This window comes from Hyaena hyaena, unplaced genomic scaffold (genome assembly GCF_003009895.1).
Source record: "Hyaena hyaena isolate Hyena2069 unplaced genomic scaffold, ASM300989v1 scaffold_992, whole genome shotgun sequence".
NCBI classification, from domain to species: Eukaryota; Metazoa; Chordata; class Mammalia; order Carnivora; family Hyaenidae; genus Hyaena; species Hyaena hyaena.
In genome coordinates, this window is record NW_024081625.1 from 248,319 (window position 1) to 268,596 (window position 20,278).

The 20,278-nt window shown below is 55.7% G+C and overlaps 1 protein-coding gene across 1 annotated transcript in view; it reads left to right on the forward strand.

Moving 5' to 3' along the window:
• RASA3 (RAS p21 protein activator 3) overlaps positions 1–20,278 on the forward strand; it is a 117,388-nt gene that overhangs the window by 42,336 nt on the left and 54,774 nt on the right. The window contains exons 2-3 of the mRNA XM_039221619.1: positions 8,620–8,737; positions 19,016–19,119. Coding sequence (XP_039077550.1) covers positions 8,620–8,737; positions 19,016–19,119 — 222 coding nt within the window. The remainder of the gene's footprint in view (positions 1–8,619; positions 8,738–19,015; positions 19,120–20,278) is intronic.

Genomic DNA, 20,278 nt, shown 5'->3' on the forward strand with positions numbered 1-20,278 from the left:
CCCCCCCCCCCCCCCCCCGCAGTGCTCTGTCTCTCTTTGTCTCAAAATAAATAAATATTAAATTTTTTTTTAAAAAGCACTAGGTGAAAAGATGTTTCGCTAACACACACAATTTTAGTTTCAAGGAACCAAAGACCCATTCAACACAATATTTAAAAACTTTAGAGGAAACTGGTGGTTTCTTTTTCACTTTTTTTAATTTTACAGCTTTTATTTCAACATTGAGGTATTGTCCAAGAACACTGTTTTCATCTCTAGCTTCATTGGAAAAGTGTGAGAATGGAGCATGCATTTTTCCCTGCTTGGGAAAAGACCAGATTTTAAGTGAGAGGGTGAGGTTAGCTACTGTTTTGTGTCTTTTTGGTGCTGAATAGTTTGGATTCAGTTCAAAACTGAAGATCTAAGTAATTCTGAGGATGTGCTGTTGTGGACAGAATCAATTGGAAAATGGAGAAGTGGCTGATTTTCTGTCTTGGGATTGCAACGTCCTAGGCTTCTGTTTCTTGTCCAGGGACCAAGCGCCATTTTCTTCAGGCTTCCAAGGCCTCCTTTTTTCCCTTCCTCCATCCTGGCAGCTCTGGCACCACGTGAAAGCGGCCCCACGTGCCTGTGACGATGGTCCGGGCACCGGGGGCTGCCTGGCTCTTCGTGAACCATGGGATTAAGTGGAGCAGAGGGGGCGGGGCCCCGGCGGGTGGCTGCCAGCTCTGCGCTTGGTCACTGCAGAGATGCAGAGATGCCACTTCTTTGCCCTGAAGTCCCCCTCCTCCTGCAGCCTGCCACGGGCAGTCTTCCAGATGGAAGCTCCCACCATCCTGGGAGCCCCCAGGTACCGGCTGCACTACTGGGGAGGTGGAGGACTCTGGGGCGCTGTCCCCGGCTGACAGGCACTCTAGAGAGTGAGGTGCAGGCAGACTCCGTGAGGGGTCAGGGAGGGCAGACTGTGTGAGAAGTTGGGGCCCTTAGGCTTGTATTTTGGTGACATTTCTGCGATGGGAGTGGCTTTTCTTGAGAGATGGGTTCTGACAGCCACGTGTACAGAAAGACCTGAACAGGTCTGGGCTGTCCCCCAAATATGTGGCACAATGGTCCCAAATGCACAAGGCCAGGCAGGTGTCCCCCAAGAGGGGCCACCCCCAGACCCACAACATTTCAGCAAGGGGAAGTGGCCAGCATGGTGAAACCTCAGAGTTTTCCAAAGGATTTAAAATGTGAAATCACTCTATTCTTAAATGGCATCCACTAGCTCAAGCTCTGGAAAGCCCCAGAGGGCAGCCTGTGTCCTAGCCCGTATTCAGCGAGGGCCCCAGGCGAGACCTGAGGGGAACACTCAGCATGGGATGACCCCCGCCCCTCACCCGCCTTGGGGGGCCACGGCCTGAGGACGCAACACTTGAGGGGCCATCGGATGCGATGTCCTGGTTTGTGTATTTTTTTATGATGATGTTGACCAATGTGGGGAAGTGTCTTCTGCTCACAGGCTCCGAGTATTACAGCTTCCCAACAAATGGAAGTCAAGGTCAGGGCAGCAGCCCCTTATTCTAATGGGTAAATGTAAGTAACCGTGAGGCGAAGGGCCAGCGAGGCCCTGCCCAGGGTCCCACGTGGGGCCCTGTTGAGAGCACAGACCTTGTCGGACGCAGCTCTGGCCCAGAGCAAGCAGGCCTCTTGCACTCACTTGGGGGCTTTAACCTTCTTTGTTCCAGTCTGTTGGTCTGTTAAGGAACATTAAAAATAGGAGTTGGACCCTGAAATTGTAAAACTGGCCAGCACAGTTCATCATGATGGGCTCGCTCTGCTCTCTCTTACTGCTACGATGAGCTCTTAAGAAGGGATTGGTCAGGTCACAACCAGCTGTGGCTCTGGCTGGTTCAGCCGTCAAAGGTCCCCGCAGACCGCGCTCTTCCCTCATCTGGCTCCCCCTGGCTGTCTGTCTGTCACATTTTATTTGCCCTCTCCAATCCGGGATACAAGGGTGCGCAATAGGAACCATATCGCACCACAGCGTGTGTGCAAAGTATCTCCCGGAGCCACCCTGTGGTGCCCACAGGACACATGTCCCGAGCCCCTCAGGACTGTGGCACGTTTGATAGGGTGAGGGCTGGATGGTGTCAGACACTCGTGATTAAGATCATCAGCAGTGTGCCTGGAGGGAGAGGAAGTGGAACACTGCTTCACTTATAATGTATGAGCTTGGAACCCGATGACACAGCGTGCACCCTGGATAGTGGTGTATGAGCTCAGAACCTGAGGACACTGTGTGTGCCCTGGATAGTGGTGTATGAGCTCGGAACTCGAGGACATGGCCTGTGCCCTGGATAGTGGTGTATGACCTCGGAACTCGAGGACATGGCCTGTGCCCTGGATAGTGGTGTATGGGCTCAGAACTCGAGGACATGGCACGTGCCCTGGTTAGTGGCATATGAGCTCAGAACCCGAGGACACTGCATGTGCCCTGATTAGTGGTGTATGAATTCGGAACCCGAGGACACGGTGTGTGCCCTGGTTAGTGGCGTATAGGCTCAGAACCCGAGGACATGGCATGTGCCCTGGTTAGTGGTATATGGGCTCAGAACCCAAGGACACGGTGTGTGCCCTGGTTAGTGGTGTATGAGTTCAGAACCCGAGGACACTGTGTGTGCTCTGGTTAGTGGTTTATGGACTTCAGACCCTGAGGACATGGCAAGTGCCCTGGTTCATGCTTTATGAGCTCTGAAGCCGAGTAAATTATATTTGCCCTGAATTAATAGAGGCTAGTCCTCTATGAGCTTCTATCCTGAGAAGTTATGTGTGCCCGGGCAATGCTGTGTGAGCTTGTGATATGAAGAAACTGCATGTGTCCTGGTTAGTCCTGTACGAGCTTGTGAGGCTTTGGACTTGTGTGTATTCTGGGAATAGATTTCCTGGCAGCTCTGAGGCTTTGAAACGGCGCGTTGTATCTCACAGCTTTGGGGCCTGGGATTTGGGCTGGTGGGTCGGGCGGGATTTGGCCCGGTGAATCCTCAGCACCGTGAGGTCTAGGTGGGGCGGTGGCAGTCTGCTGGTGGAGAGCTGGGGTGAGGTCCCGGACGCCTCCCTCATGTGTTGTGGGTCCGCAGGGGTGTCATGAGTTCAGGCTCTGCGCCGGCAGCCTCCCAGAGTGTGGGGTCCGGCCATCGGCTCAGGGTGCAGCACATGCCTGGGGACCCGGGTGGAGTCCACAGGGCTGTGTCCTTGCCCAGTCACTGCTGGACGGTCCAGCTCCTGGTACCGATTATGCACCTGCCAAATACCCAACAGAGGTCATCATCAGTACTCAGTGCGTAATCAGCACTCCTAAAACCCTGCCCAGCTGGTCGTATTCAACTCATGTCTTCGTCTGAGCTACCACATACAGGATCGTTACTGTTTGCGAGTAGTATGCTGTTTTAGGTGCTGGAAACAGAGAAAGAAATGAGACCTGTCATGTCCGGAGTTCCTCAGGGAGGACAGAGGAGCCCAGCGAGCGGCCGTGTGTGTCTGAGGGTGGAGGCCTGGCTCTGCTGTCATCCTCGGGGTCTTGCCAGGCCCCTCCCCTGAACGTGGGCCATCCAGACGTCTCCAGGAGCCCTGGCCGTGGGCGGATTGGGTGTGGAGGTGCCCATCTGAGTCCGAGGTGAGCTCGTGGAGGCCTGGCCTTGAGCCAGGGCACGGAAAACAGAGCCTCGTTGGTCACACTACCTCGTCCTCCGGGACTCTTCACAGCAATGCTAACTTAACTTGTGTAGTTTGTGTCTTGTGCCGGACGGACATGACCTCTCGTAAAAGGAGCACAGAGGACAGGCCGGGTCCGTCACCTCCTGCTCCTGCGCGAGGCTGCAGTGGGTCGCTGTGGGACAGTGGCTCCCGAGGGAGAGTGCTGTGCTTTATTTTCAAAGAAAGTTTGGGAAGGGTGTGTTCTGCCTTCTTTCCATTCTTGCCTTAGCTACTAGGGAACTCGGAGCTCAGTTGACTGCTGAGTCACACATGGCGGGATAGGGGCCGCTGGAATAGGTGTAATTTTTCTTTTTTCATTCTATTTTGAACTTTGAATTTTCATGTTAATAGCTTATTTTATGCTTGTCTCTTAGCTATTGGAGGCAATCTGAAAGGTGTGTCGGTCCCCTTTCTGGGCCATGACCCTCCTGGAGGCAGAGGAAGCAGGCATCTGTGGTTGTGGGGTCGTGCCCTGTGGGGTCCAGGCCACTCAGCGTGGGGTTTTCAGACAGAATCAGCACGCAGGGGGGAGGTGGCATGTGCTTGATTTAGAAACCCCAATTTTGTCTGTTTTTATGCAGTTTTGTTATATTTAATATCAAGTGATAAAATAGCAAGGTATTCAAAAATAAATAAAAAAATACATACTCAGGGAAGTAAGATATTTTTAACGTGGAATTGATCTTTTTGGGGAAGTAGACTTACGTTGTTATAATTCGCCATGTGGTTCTGGCTGCCAGAATCCGTGGGCCCATTTAAGTGTCCTGAACCAGAGTGATCAGAAGATCTGCCTAAATTCTTCCACGACATTCCCCTTGCACAGGTGGAGGCCACTGGGCTGGGGGCCATCAACACTGTGTGGATGTGGTGGCTCTGAGCACACCCAGGCTCTCAGCTGAGGAGAGGAGGGTTGTCAGTGGAGCCTTCCACCACACGCTTCCCTCCTTCCTCTTTGTCTTCTTGGGGTGTTGAGGGCACAGCGGCGTCTGTGTCGGGTGCCAGAAATGCAGGCAAGATCAGACCCCTCTGTCGCCAGAGTCGCTCTGGGGGCGCTGGGGTCGGTGACTTCCGACACCCACTCTCAGGGTGCAGAGGGCCTTGCTCCTTGGCACCCTTGAGGCCAGCGGGCCTCCCAGACTGGGCAGGGGCTTCTTTATCAGGGCTGAACGCCCCAGCAGCAGCGAGGCGTGGGCGTCCACACGTGGGTCTTCCCTCTCTCTGGGTTGAGCCAGAGGCTCGGCTGCTGAGGGTTCGGGACTGCTACCTGCCGTGGCTCGGGAACGATGACACTTTCAGGTCACCGTGGCTCACGTAGCCGGTGCCTGGTTCCCGTGTGTGGGAACCAGGGTTTGCTCTTTCACTGTCACTTAGGTTGCTGTGTGTGAAGGGATACTTTTGATTTTTGTTAGTAGACTAGGTGTTCAGAGAGGGCCTTCATCAAATCTGCCAGCATGCGATTCTTGTCGGTGCAGAGGATGCATTTCAGACGTGTCAGTAGGAGAAAGAGTCGTGTGAAAATGATCCTAATTTGGTTCTTAGAATGCAACTCTTTTACCTCGTGGTCATTTATCTGTTCACTCAACTAATAATTCAGCACCTACTGTATACCGGGAGGACTTTACTTTCCTAGGTAGATGTCTCCACGTGCTAGGAGAAGGGAGGCAGCACAATCCGCAGGCGGGTGGGGCAGTGGCCTCGGCCTCTGGGACAAGCAGGCAGCGTGGGAGAAGGGGCGCCTGTCCCTTGTGCGGCTGGGGTGGGCCACCCGAGAGCTGAGGCTTCCACCCCCTTCTGCAGCTCCAAGCAGAGACATGGGGTTACTCATTCTCCACCTTTTTACCCCAACTGCAAGGACCCTGGGCAGGGGACGTGGCCGGTGGTGCTGCCCGATGCTCTTGCCGCTGCTGCTCTGAGTGGCCTGTTCACATGGGCGCTCGGTGGTGCCATCATCATGGTGGCCAGGATGCTTCTGTAACCGTCCGCCTGGGGCCAGCGGCGGCGGGGGGGGGGGGGGGGGGGGGGGGGGGGGGGGCGGAGGTCTGTGTTCACACAGGCATTTTCAGTTTTCAGTGTCAAGTGTCATCTTGTCCAGGGAAGGCTCATCTTGCTCTTGTGCCCCAACAGTACTCACCTTGAGTCACCTTGAAGAGGGGCGCCAGCTACTATTGCCGGTGTTCTGAGGCTCTTTGGAGAATAAACAGAAACAAAATCCCAGTTCTTTGTTTTCCACCAACGATCATCTCCCACGCGGCTTTCAGACGTGTTTCTCTTCTAAGAAACACAGGACCTTGCAGCTGAAGTATCTCATTTACTGCAAAAAGAAATTCCCAAGGGAAGTATGAGATGGCCTAATTCACATCATAAAGGTGTCAGCTGGGAGGTCCACAAAATCAGGCTGGTTATGAGGCTAAAGATTTGTGAATGTGGCAAAAGCTATCAGTTCCTGATCCAGAGCCCGAAGACTTTTGAAAGGGCTTGTTCGGGGCCTGACGTGTGTGATGTGACCGCGCTGTTGGGTCACCTCAGTGGAAGGAGCCGTACATCTGGTCCTGTACCCCCCCACCTCCCCTTCTCTTCCTGAAGACGCCGCCGTAGCCTTTGGTGCCGGGATTGGTCACACACCCTGCATGCACGTTCTTCTGGCCTTTCACACCTGCCAGGAGTCTTCACAAATCTGTTTTTTGACATTTAACGGCTGACTTGAAGCTTGGCTCAGATTCATGTGCCTTTTACCCGATTGGCCGTGTTTTCATGGGCTCGACTCATGTAAAACTGGTGTGCTCTGGAGCCTTGTAGTGTTGAGGTGGCCGTACAAGAAAACATTCATCTGTTATTTCTCTTTGTTCACCAACGAAGAGCCATTGATGATTCCCAAAAGAAAAACCTCTGGAATCTTTTAAATTAAAAGCGTTTTAGTGTTGGAGGAGCCTTGAGAGCTAGTGTGTTCTCATGTTCTCACAGTTGGTGAAACTGAGGCTCGGGGAAGTGGGTCTCATGTTGTGCAGGAAGGGGCCACCCACACAGGTCACACCTGGTGCTCTTAGAAATCCTCGAGGAACGCTTTGGTCAGAAATAGGACGTGCGGGCACAGGAAACCCCACCAGGGCGGGGCCCTCTACTCACCTGCTGTTCTACTCTGCACTGACATTAAATGAAAAGTGAAGAGCTTCCAACAAATCGAGTTGATTGATCTCTGCCCTCTGGGGGCCCTTGCACACCCATTTGTGAAGTGGCATCTTTTAAATGAGCTAATTTCCGCCAAGTGAGTATGATGTCTGGTTCCGTTGGACTTATGTGGAGGGAGGTGTGTGCTGGGTGGCTTTGGCTCTGAGCTCAGAGGAACCTGTGCTCCGGGTTGGGGTTGGTTTCTGGTGTTTTTTTCGATTTTGACAAGAACGAGCAGTTCGGTCCTACGCGGTGTGACAGGCGTTGCTGGCCACGTCAGGTGGCTGTTGGCACGCTGCTGGGCTCTCAGGCCTGCCCTGTCTTCCTGGCACTGAGTCTGGTGCCTGCAGGTGCCCAGAAGGCTTGGAGGCCAGGCGGGCCGCCGCGAGGCAGCAGTGTGTGCAGCTTTGCTTCCTCGGAGGAGACGTCGCCTGGGCAGCAGCGTCCAGGTTGCAAGCTATCTGCTGCTCTCAGTTTGTAAGCGAACGGCCCGTTTGGTCCCGCCGTTCATGCTCGCTGTGAGTTTCTAGCAGATGATTCTGGATTGTGCTTCTCGTGATGACCTCTAGATGGACCCAGGGTCAGTGAGGAGTCTGGCATTTTTGGCTGGCCATGCTGCTGCCTGAGTGTCTCTCCCTCTCTCCAGTCGCACTTCCGTGTGAAGGAGGGGCCGTGAGGGGGAGACACTCGGCCCACAGCCCGCAGCAGGCCCCCCCCTTGGGATGTACTTCTAACTGGCTAATCGCTCTGCATTTTAAACAGCTGGATGGAGTTTGCAGTTTTGTCAATAAAAAAGAGTCCTCCTTAATTATTGCCCCAACTTTGACATGTCAAGTCAAATGCTGTCAAGTCAAATTCAGACTAAAAAGTGACCCAGGGGATGAGTAGACAAGCACAATGTGACCCATCAACAGCCTTGACAGGGAAGGAGACCCTGACACTTGAGACACCTGAGGACACTGTGCTGAGTGAGGCCAGCCGGTCACCAGGGCGGAGGCTGAGTGGTCACACTTCTGTGGATTACCTGGAGTGAGCGGGAGGGTGGGTGTCAGGGCTGGACAGGGGTGCGGAGCTCAATTTTTGCAAGATGAAAAAGTGATGGAGATTGGTTGCCCAACAGTGTAAATGTATTTAACACGGCTGAGCTCCATGCTTAAAGGTGGTTAAGATGAATAATTTTAATTTACATGTATCTTACTATCATTTAAACATTAAATAAAATTAAGGGGGCTAGTGTGAAGAAAGCAAAACTGATAACCCCAATTCAGAGGCCAGTGGATTCCTACTTTGTCAGTCTGTTTTGGAGGTTAATGTGCATGTTCCCTTGCATTCTAGTCATGCAAATAGTATTCACTTTTATATTTTGACTTGTGGTGACAAGAAAACCAGGATGTTAAAGAACTAGTGGGGGACGCCTGCTGGGCTCAGTCAGTTAACTCTTGCTTTTGGCTCAGATCACGATCTAGCGGTTTGTGAGTTAGAGCTCCACGCTGGGTTCTGTGCTGATGGCTCGGGGCCTGCTTAGGGTTCTCTGTGTCCTGCTCTCTGCCCCTCCCCTGCTTGCTCTCTCTCCCTCTCTCTCTCTTTCTCAAAATAAATACATAAACTTAAAAAAAATAAAAGAGCTGCTGAGTGTACAAGAGTGAAAGCAGGTGCATTGCTCTGAAAGAAAGCCGTTATTTGGAAATGTGCCTGTGATTCCGGGCCGAGTTGATGGTGTTATTTACATTTGCTTTTTAGGTGAAGCCAAAAACCTTCCCATGTACCCGGGGCCAAACAAGATGCGAGATTGCTACTGCACCGTGAACCTGGACCAGGAGGAGGTTTTCAGGACCAAAATTGTGGAGAAATCGCTCTGGTAATGTCTGCCGTTGGCTCACCTGACAAGCTTCCCTCTGCAGGGGGAACGCCAGGGCCTGGGGCCGCCGGCCGCCGCTCCGCGTGAGCAGCCCGCTGGCACGCCCTGTCCAGCTCTGGTTTTCCGGGCAGTGCGCTGCCACCTGGGGGCTGTTCCTAAGTGCTTGCAATGCCCAGGACTGAGCGGCGCAGGGACCCCAAGCGCTGGTGGGGCCGCTCACCTGCTACAGGATCATGTGTGGGCACCTTCTAGTCAGAGGTAAGCTGCAAGGTGTGTACCGAGCGCAGAGCAGCAATCAAGCATTTTGAGACGGTGAATATTTTTGTTTTACCACCTCCTTTCAGTTTTCCTAGAGAGACATACCTGAGATGGGCAGGGAAGTAAATGCTCACGAGGGGCGAGAGCCCTGGAAAATGATCCCTGATAGACTTAGAGAAGGTCTGGTTGGAAGGAGCAGCATGTAACAGGGCCTCACACTGAGGAGTTTGCCACACGATGGGCACGTCAGCGCTTCTCAAGGTCAGCCGCTCGGGGTCACGCATCCCTGGAGGGCTTGTTGGGACCCAGATGTCTGCCCAGAACTTGAAGGATGGGCCGTAATTTTCATCCCTAACCGGTGCCCTGGGGTGCTGCCCCTGGACCACACCCAGGGATGGGAGGTGAGGATGCCCTAAAAGTCACAGTGCTTTACATGGGGTGCGGGGGGAGAGGACCCCGAAATGCATGTGTTAGCAGGGGGTGGGGGTTGCGATTTGTGGCCTGAGGGAAGCTCCCCGAGGCACCCTGGCAAAGACTGCGGCTCTACCTTCAGGTTAAGAATTACGGGTTGTGGGGGTCCCTGCACACAGCTGGGATCTGAGAACATTTTTAGCACATGAATTCTGTCCTGCGTGCTGCTCCTTGAAGTGGGAACAAACGATGCATCCAGACCCCTGACTGAATTTAATGTTTACACACTGTTGAGGATCTCCTGGCCCTGAAACCTGGGGACACCTCTCGCTCTCCATCTGCTCTGGCGCCATCAGCGCTCAGGGCCAAGTGCGCGTGGTTGTGTTTCATGCGTGATTCTCTGCAGTACTCGGTGGAAGGAGAGTGAAAAGCCTGAGGAGTCTGTGGACAAATAAATAGCTGATGGGCTATAGCTGAAGGGAGAATTGATAAACTAGAAGGCATACTTGAGCTATACCCCAAGTACACAAAGAAATGCGAAGGAGAGATGAGGAGACGTTTAGGGACCAAACAGACCGAATGGTGTCCAAACGTGCCTCCTGAGGGTTCCCATGGTGAGGGGAGAGAGGACGGTAGGAGCCCATACGGGAGAGCAGCTGGAACAAGGTGCTATTTTAAGATTCCGGCTTGAGTGGCCTTGGCTGGAGGGCAGAGCCCAGGAGCAGAAGACCTGTCCAGAGGCCTCTGCCAGTATCGAGGCCAGAGGATAAAGGCCCAGACTCCAATGGCGGCTGCAAGACAGAAGGAAGTGGGCACACTGGGCCATGAGCTGGCGATGAGGAAGGTCTCCAGTGTGGGCAGGGCTTAGCCGCCACACCTCAGGGGAAGTCGTCACTCCAAGGAAGTCTCACCTCACGTGCCATGGCCGTGACATCTTGCAACCCCAGCACCCTTCCACCAGGTTCAGCATTTCCTCTCAGATCCAGTCCTTCATTTGGCAAAGTCACCGGGAAATGAAGAGCCTCCATCTGGTCTCTGAACTCAAAGAGCCAAAAGGCTTGGCGGCCTGGCGGGCCCTGTGCTGCATGGAGGGACATGGCGCTCCAGCCTGGCCGGGCCGCGTGCAGCGTGGAGGGACATGGCGCTCCAGCCTGGCCGGGCCACGTGCAGCGTGGAGGGACATGGCGCTCCAGCCTGGCCGGGCCGCGTGCAGCGTGGAGGGACATGGTGCTCCAGCCTGGCCGGGCCACGTGCAGCGTGGAGGGACATGGCGCTCCAGCCTGGCCGGGCCACGTGCAGCATGGAGGGACATGGCGCTCCAGCCTGGCCGGGCCGCGTGCAGCGTGGAGGGACATGGCGCTCTAGCTGTGGCTTCCACGGCCTCTGGGGCAGGGTCAGCCTCGAGCTCAGCTGCTGCACAGCATGTCTTTGGACTCAGCAGGAAGTGCAGACCCAATGTGTGAGGGAGAAGGGGACACCGATCTCCCTCCTCCTCCTCACCAGTGGGTGGTTGTCCCCTGGGCGGCAGTGGGCTGTGACCACACTGTGTCCCCAGTACTCATGTCTGCCACCTCACTAGTGATTACTCAGCCAGTATCTTAGGGAGCGGCCCCGGCTTGTTCTTCTCTTTCCTTTTTCTTTCCCTTTGATGTGGGAGAGCGGGGGTGGGAGAGTGTTGCCTGCAGAACTGCTTGTAGGAGCGAACGAGCCCTTTCCTCCAAAAGGGTGGTTTTGGGCAAAGTTTCTTTCTTACTCGGGAAATACCTTGCTGGTGTTGAGAATGAACTTTGTTCATGTGTAACTTTTTAGGGTTGTGATTGTGTCATCACTTAAATGGCACCTCATTATCTGCTTACTGTTTATTTAAACTAAAGGCTCCAGGACATTGGACCAGCAAGGTCACGGACAGCACGGGGCGTCCGCCGAGAGCCTGTCCGGGAGGGTCACCTCCTGCTTGCGCAGCAGGGGTGGGGAAGGGTACCCTGGGGGAAATCACCATTTTATCCAGTGAAAGGAGCGTACTGATGGTGCCGACACAAAGGAAGCTAAAAACAAGACCTCTTAAGTGCTGGGTTAGCCCACTCATTTGCAAGAATATTCCACAAAGTACTAGTGTCTTCATCTCTTTGTCAGTGTACATGGTTATTACGAGGACGACATTGCCTCCCTGTTCCCACAGAACGTGTGAGCAGCTCCTGGCAGGAGAGGCTCCTGATCGGAGCCGCGCCTTCCCTTTTGGCAGCCCTGGTGGGGGGGGGGGGAGGTGCTGTGCTAAGCCTGTCCCCACGGCTGCTCCAGGACGGCCCTCCTGCAGCCACCGTCTGGCTCCCCTCGCCTGCCTTCCTTGGCCTTGCCATCTGGCGGGGGAGGGACCGACCGCAGGGCCCTGCCTCGCGGCCCCCTCTTGTCTTCCTGCAGAGCTGGGCCCTGGCGGCTCCGCACGGTCCGGCTGGGAGCTGCTGCCCCGTGCGGCGTGGTGGCGTCCGCTGTGCTGCGGGCGGGTCCCAGAGCTGTGCTCATTGTAGGGTCTCCTTTTGTTCCCCAAACGGTCTGGAACATGTGGACGTAAATGTCAATGTAGTTGTTTGCAGGGGAGGGACAGTGCGATTCTGGAGAGGTATTTTTGTTCTTTTGTTTGCATGTTTTTGGCTTTGCTTTTTTACATCAAGTTAGAAGTTAGACAGTAAAATAACCACTTTCTGGAGCAAAGTGAGGAGGAGCTAGCTCAACACCACGCTGGCTGGCATGGGCGTGCTTACAGCACTTCACACCCTGTCGTTCTTGCTGAGAACGTCCCCATCGAAAGATGCTGGAAGCGAGATGGGTGTACACTTCGGACTTGGAAGTCAAAGGGCACGTGGGTCTGTGACATGAGGGCGTCTTTCTACTCATCCTGAAAGATGCAGGTTGCTCAGAAAACAGCACTGCAGTGTGGTAGGAATGACCAAACCAGGGAAGACCTCAAGAGCTCCAGCCACAGCTTTGAGGATGGAGAAGCTGAATCTGAAAGGGACAGGAAGGAGACTGTGGTTTGGGAAGACACAGTCCATTTTCTCAGAAGTTGTCAATAAAAACCAAGTTGTTGATGAGCAAACACTGACTTTGATTTATGAAGCTATACACATAACGTTTTCTCCTGACGCTTACTTTTACCTCCAATTTTTCCACTTAAAGTTTTAAAAAAAGTTTTTTGGACTTAAATGCAAACCTTAGGCCCAGACATTCCTTGCCAGCTGGAGTAGGTCCTGGGGTGCTCAAGGCAGATATCTGTCCCCGCCCCCCCAGTCCTGGGGTGCAACAGGTGGGATCCTTTCCCCCCCACGGTCCTGGGGCGCTCCAGGTGGGATCCTTCCCCCCCACGGTCCTGGGGCGCTCCAGGTGGGATCCTTCCCCCCCACGGTCCTGGGGCGCTCCAGGTGGGATCCTTCCCCCCCACGGTCCTGGGGCGCATCAGGTGGGATCCTTCCCCCCCACGGTCCTGGGGCGCTCCAGGTGGGATCCTTCCCCCCCACGGTCCTGGGGCGCTCCAGGTGGGATCCTTCCCCCCCCATGGTCCTGGGGTGCTCCAGGAGGAATCTCTGGGTTGGGTCCTGGTGCCGCGGAAGAGTGTGGCACCCCCTGTGTGCATTTCCTGCTTGGCCCCTGCCTGGTTTCCTTCCTGGGGGAGGCTTAGCTCCAACCCTCCAATCCCAGTTGCAAGAGCGCCGTGTGACCCCAACATGCATTTCTTCGTCCCGTCCTTTTCAGGGACAGAGAAGCTTTCTGGTCAGGAGCTGCCCCTTCCGGGGTTGCTGTGAAGGGGTCAGGTGGTGACATGAGTTGGGGTTGGGGCTCACCATGGAGGCTGGGAAGATGCAACGTCTTATTGGAAGTTTCTGGAAAGGGCTCTTAACGGTGAAGGCTCGCACATGCCAGGGAGCTGGGCCACTCGGGGATTTTAAAGGAGTTTTAAAGTCACCATTTGAAGGAAGTGGGAAGAAACTGGAAGGGTTTCCTCCTGCCTCTGAGCGCCATGGGGATAGCTGGCAGTGGAGGCTCCATTCTGGAACAATGTATCACAGGCCTTCCCAGTGCTGTGTGGAGCTGAGTGGTCTGTGTGGGCAGTGCCAGCATATGGCTCCTCTGTGTCCCTGACTCTTCTGTGGACATTTGAATGGTATTTGGTTTAATGAAATTTTCATCTCATTTCCAGTTAATGATTTAAGCACATGCACATGTTATTAGCTGAACTCGGAGCTGTTTGGAGATGGGCTGCTGCCCTTTCTGGACAACGCACTCTGCCTGCCTGGCTCCCAGCTCGTACTGGGCTGTGAGGTGGGCCCCGCATCCCCTCTGGGAGCCTGGGCCCACTGCTTCTGGATGCTCTACCCTAGACTGGGGCCTTCTCTGCAGCACATCGATCGCTCAGACTGAGTCAGGAAGACCATGCTGAGAATGGACCTCTCACAGAGCCACTCGGTGCGGGGTTCCTTATTCTTTCCTTCCCGTCTCCCCAGGATCTGCCAGCTCCCCCAGCTGGGGCGGGCCTGCCTCTCCCCTCACCCCCCCCACAGATGTGGGAAAGGGACTCAGGCATTTGCGACATAGCATGAAACTGGAGAAAAGCAGGGCTTTTCTTGTGAGAAGACATCGTGGCCACAGGGCGAGCAGCCTTGGTGCGCGCAGGGCGGTGCCAGCCTCGCACAGATGCTGGGAAGTGACTCACGACAGGGGTCCCAGACGAGGCCCTGTCTGAACCGCTGGGCTGCACATCTGGGCCCTGGGAGGAGGGGGAGGAATGCAGGCGGTTCCTCCTTGTCGGAGCTCCTTCCAGATCAAGTCCGTTTTCGGCAGGAGGTGTTTGCTGCTTTCTTTGTGAGCGTTCACTTGATTCTGTGAAACTCCATCTGAGCTTCTCCCAGTAATTACTGAGGGAAGAGCTTGTCACTCTGGCCAGCCTCAGGGGCGGATGCTGCTGCCCGCATTAATTTCCTCTGTCAGATGGTGGTATTTAAGGCAAGCCAAGTCCTTCGGGCTGCTTTCCTGGAGCCCTAAAGCTGCAAGTGCGGGCTGACTGTGCAGGGCATTAATCACATATCTGATGGCTGCTGACCTTGTTTGGGGACAAAGCGAGGTCTGTGCAGAGAGATACCCCAGGTTAAGCCACTAATGGGAAAGGAGAGGAGTCTGGGAGCTGGGGGCCCCTTTGAGTTCACCAGAAAGAAGACACTGTGCTGCTGGGCACACGGAGCAGGGCGGGATGGGAGACTTCAGTTTCCCTTCTCTCTGGAACACGGTTGTCCAGATGACCGTGCTGGTGTGTCCTGGGCTGGGGGACACTCCGAGGAGAGGTGCTGACGGTGAGGCCTAGCCCACTTACACCCCACGTGGGTCAGCTGCGGTCCACCATCCTGTCCCCACAGACACCATGGCTGGTCTTTCTGAAACGCCTTTCTGCCCGGGCAGCCTCTGCTCTTGAGGGCAGGGTCCCTCCGGTCCTCTGCCGAGCACGTTTCGGAAAAGGCAGGACCACACACCCATCCTCGCCCATTGATGACATATGATTAACAACTTTGTGGTGTTTCCAGTTAAAAAGGTGTTTCGTATGTGCTGTGTGTCACTTACTTGTCTTCTAATCCGCAACACAAATTCGAAAGTTTTCAGTGGGTGAATCTGAACACAGACAGATGGGCGTTAATGGAGCATGGGCCAGAGGCATGTCAGCAGGCGCGCTCACGCAGGTCTGGCTGGTGCTGGACGGCACTGACGTACATACTGCCAGTGGAAGCCGCACGCTTGGTTTGCTTCGGACGAGGCAAGTTTGTAAATGTTGGGACGACTCTGTGTGGGTGGGTGCGGGGCTGACTGTCCCGACTTTCTGGAGGGGAGTCATGCATCGAAGCCCTTGGACCGCGAGCACCCTTCTGCCAAGGGAGTGCAGCTTGGGGGTCCTTCTCGGGCAGGCGGCCCACCCCAGCCCCTCCTGCCACTCAGGCGGTGAGGCTAGAAGGTGCCCGGCGGGGTTGGCATGGACAAATCAAGCAGGGGTGCCTGCTCACACCTCAGGTGCTCTTTGGTGACAGGCATTTATGTACTTATTTGGAAAGCGGCCCATGGCATGATATCAAAGGAAAAGCAGACTGTACATCAGGATTCATAACGTAAACCTACTTCCATCTAAATATATGTGCCTCCGTCCGTATCTGCCTCTGTTCTGTAGTCATGCATCTTCAGAGAAAAAAATCTAGCAGCCTCTCCTATGATGGTAACTCTGGTTTTCACTTTCTGACATCTTTATGTACTTTAAAAATTTTTGGTTTTGAAAAAACTAGCATTATCGAGACATAAAACACATACAATACAGTTAAGGTATTTAAAATAAAGAGCTCCATGTGTCTATCTGGAGTTGTAGCTATCGCTGCGGTCGGCGTGGCACATGTCCAGGCCCCGGGAAGAAGCCCGTCCCTCTGCCCCCGTTTCCTGCCTGTGCCCTGGTCCCGGCAGCTGCCACTTGGCTCTTGTCTCCGCACATCTGCCTGTTTGGGGCACTTCATGAAAATGGAATCACACAGTGTGTGACCTTCTGTGGCCTTTCTCCCTGAGCATCATGATTTCAAGGTGCACTCACGTGGCGGCAGGTGGCAAAGGGCGTCTCCTCTCTGTGGCTGACGATATTCCCCTGTGCGGACGGACCACACCTTGCATATCCGTCCCTCTGTTGGCAGATTTTTGGGTTGTTTCACTTTTTGGCTGGTGTGAACACTGCACGTTCAAGTGTTTGTGTGCACGTGTGTTTCCACTGAGCTGGGCTGTACATCCGGGAGTGGGGTTTGTTGGGCCACGTGGTTACTGCGTTTCCCACTTTGAGGAACTGCCACCGTCCCCAGCGTGGCCGCACCATGTCACACTCCTGCAGGCAGCATGGGAGGGCTCACCACGCATGCTAGTCTCCGTCTTCTTGGTCCCGGGCATCCTACTGAGCCTACTTTTGATTTTATAATGTAAAATCCTCAATACAATTTCATTCTTACGAAGAAAAAGCTATTTTTTTGTTTTTAGTTAGAAATTATAGGTAACATTTGTATTCATGAATGTGTGTGTTTTTTAAAGCAAGCAGCTCAGACCAGAAGGGAGTGAAGAAGCACAGGGAAGTTCTTGGAATATACGTGTAAGTCTGATTATGAACCAACGGCCTGGAAGGCAGAGTCTTCCTGAGGTGCCTCTGCTCAGCTGGGACGGGTGTGGGCTCGGGGACCTGGCACCCGCAGACAGAGCCTTCGAGCTCAAGGCCTGGGCTCTGCCGGACTCCACCAGCCCCTCAGGAGCGCGAGCTCGCTGCCCAGGGCCCGGCGTCACTGGAGCGTGGCTCCCTCGGCCTCTGTCCCCCAGGTGTGGACACCACCTGCGTTTTCCTACGGCCTCTAGGATGAAGCGTGGCCCCGAGTGGTGCGCCCTGGGGACGAGATGGGTTCCATGTCACGGAAGAGAATCGCGTGCTGCCCGGGGTAACATGCGGCTGGTTTGGAGGCTGTGATGGCCTGGCGGCTGTGTCAGACAGTCATGTGGTGTGGGATTAAAAATTCCTGTTTTATGGCCCATCACCCTGGAGAGGGCTCTCGGGGGCCGTCCCGGGCAGCCACGTGTCCTACAAGCCTGTCCAGATAGTTCTGACTTGCAGCCTGAGTGACGGCAGTTCCATGTGGAGAGCACGGGGGGCCCAGGCCAGGGCACTGGCCTCCTCCTTGCATCTGCCTCATGCCAAGCTCGAGCCGGGCTGGGGCTCAAGCAGCCTGTCCCGGCCATGCAGAGAGGGCAGAGGCCTGACCGCTCCCTCTGCACCCCCCCAACCCAGGGGCTGGTGCATCCCCAACCTGGGGGCTGGCCTGACCGTGCCCTCTGCACCACCCCAGGGGCTGGTGCATCCCCAACCTGGGGGGCTGGCCTGACCGTGCCCTCTGCACCCCCACCCAGGGGCTGGTGCATCCCCAACCTGGGGGCTGGCCTGACCGTGCCCTCTGCACCACCCCAGGGGCTGGTGCATCCCCAACCTGGGGGGCTGGCCTGACCGTGCCCTCGGCACCCCCCCCAGGGGCTGGTGTATCCTCAACTGGGGGGCTGGCCTGACTGCGCCCTCTGCACCCCCCAGGGGCTGGTGCATCCCCAACCTGGGGGGCTGGCCTGACCGTGCCCTCTGCACCCCCACCCAGGGGCTGGTGTATCCTCAACTGGGGGGGCTGGCCTGACCGTGCCCTCTGCAACCCCCCCAGGGGCTGGTACATCCCCAACCTGGGGGGCTGGCATCGAGAGACCAAGTCTTGGGTCTGCTTTCCTCATGGGGGTCTCCTTCTAGCCCCAGCATGGGTCCATTTGCTCGGTCTTTCTGGGGCTAACTGGGCCATGCTGAGCTGATCCCAAGCTACAAAGTGAGTTGAAATGTGGTGTGGAGCTGGGTGATTCTGACTGACATGTCAGGTGCCTGTGTTTTAGGAGATTTCATTATTTCCTGCTGGGGCGGAGTGGTAGGAAGCAGATACCAACTGTGCCACATGGAGCCACGGCACATCATGCCACAAAAACGCTGTATTCCAGGGACCTGTGGCATCAGTTCTGAGAGGCTTATTATGGCCACAGTCCTTCCTTACACTGCCTGCCAGGTACATCTGATTCCAGAGATGCTTAAACGTGGGGTGGGGTCACCTCAGGACTGATGAAATATGGTCTGGACTCATGCCTGGGGGCTGACCCCGCCCTCTCCCGTTTTCTCTGGGGGCACATCTGTGTCCCTCGCTGTAAACTTCTGCTCCGGGCGCCGCGCTGTCCACCTTTCCAGCTTGAGCAGGAGCGAACATTGTTCACTTCCTAACCAGCGTACGCTACTGTTCCAGCTCTTCCTTGGCCGATTGTGTTTCCGCTGTGGAACTTAGCCGTAAGCGTGTGTGGAGGTGGAATCACACCAAAGTCAGAGGCAGCCGTCTGTGTGCTGCAGTGACCTGCAGGCCACCTGTCAGCAGCTGAAGCAGGCCCGGCGCAGGGATGCCCGAGTCCGCAAGCCACGTTTGCTGACCTCAGCCCTGCCCACCCAGAGCAGTCGGGGTCTGTTTAATGACAGGGCCTCTGGCTCTCTGCCCAAACTGAACGTCCTGCACAGTGACTCACGCACAGGGTCTGTGAGGAGCCTCAGCTCGGTGGGCAGGGGTCCTGTCCCCGGTGAGAACTGTGGATTCCACTCCGACTTCTGGGAAGAGAGGGGCATGGTCTGAAACTGGGGTGCTGAGTGTTACTTTAATGCACAGGGGGAGGCCTGCCAGCCACTGCCCCAGACACTCAGAGTGTCGCAGTGGTCTGGACACACGCGGTGGACGCCACTCTTACTGCGTGGAGCTCTCCACCGGCACAATAGGCCACTCACGCAGTGTGACGGGCCTTGGGGCCACACGGGGGCCACGTTTGTACCCCAGTGAACAAACCACAATATCACGACTCACAAATGAACACAGAGTGGGGTGTTCGTGATGCATGTAGAGGTGAGGGCCCTAGGCTGGCGCTGTCTGCAGGCTCCCTGCACCTGCCGGCTGATGGCAAGGCCGCTGCTCCAACAGTCTAACAGAGCCCACTCTGTTTATTTCTCAGCCCCTTCTACGGAGAAGACTTCTACTGCGAAATTCCTCGGAGTTTTCGGCACCTGTCATTTTACATTTTCGATAGAGATGTTTTCCGAAGGGATTCCATCATAGGTAGGTACTTAAATGGATGTTCTCTTCACTTCCTCAGCCTCTTCCGGACGGGGTCTCATTCTGGCCGGCAGCCGGCGTCTCCTCCAGGTACTCTGCTCGGAGCCAGCGGCGCCCGGCAGCACTGTGGGCCTGGCCTCTCCGGCCGTGCTGAGCAGCAGTGGGAAGTGGCAGTGCCCACTGGCCTGGCCTCGCTGTGCATCCCTTGTGGCCGGGGCAGGCCTCCCAAGTCCCCCGTGGCTTGGACGGGCCTCCTGTGTCGTCCATGGGACAACCTGCCTAAGTGCCCCGTACCTGTCAACGTGTAGAGGGACTTCACACCATGAGCTCACATGGCAGAGACCAGACCACACCAGCAAAGGTTTCAGAGCTGTCCTTCAAAGTCAGGGCACAGTGACCCCCAAGCCTGTCCCCAGATGACTGTCCCCAGTGTGCAGAGGACACCCCCCACGTTCCCCCGACGCACCTGTCCCTGACTCCCGATGCCCTCCACGGGGACTGGGCCAGTCCTGGGCTCTCAGAGGCGTGAGTGTCTTGGGGAGCACTTCCGGAGAGGGAGGAGGGTGTCAAATAGCAGAGCCTCCTCAAATCCAGAGGCTCCTTGTCCCAGGAAGAGCCTATTCCTGTTCCTTGTGGTATGAAAACTGGGAACTGAGAGGCTGTGTGTGGCACAAGTGTAGCTGCTAGATTCCAGGCCCCGTGTGACACCTGTGTTGTGGCCGTGGCCACGCCTGGGGTGACATTTGGGGGGCTTAGCTCTGCGATAGAGCTTGAATCATGGAGTGTTCATGCCCCTCTCCCGCTCTCTTGGGCATCCTGGCTGCTGAGGTCACCTGCGTAGTCAGTGAGGGCCACCTCGTCCCGGCCAGTGGCACTGAGGCAGTGGTGCCCTCCACAGCCTCTGGCCTCGCCATCCGGCCGCCGCTCCCAGCTGGCTGTTTCCCTGCTGCATCCGTAGCGCCCAGCCTGCCGGTGTGCCCGCCCCACGGCCCCCGTGGCTGTCATGCCGAACCCCTGGTGCTTGGTTGTCCAAGGTTCCTCCCCCGCAGCCAAAACCCACACCTGCACTTCCTTCTCCTCCTGACCCGCCAGGACCCAGTGCCCTGGAGCCCGCTCTTCTCCCGTGCCAGTGCCAGTGGCAGCGCCGTCCCTGCGCTCTGCT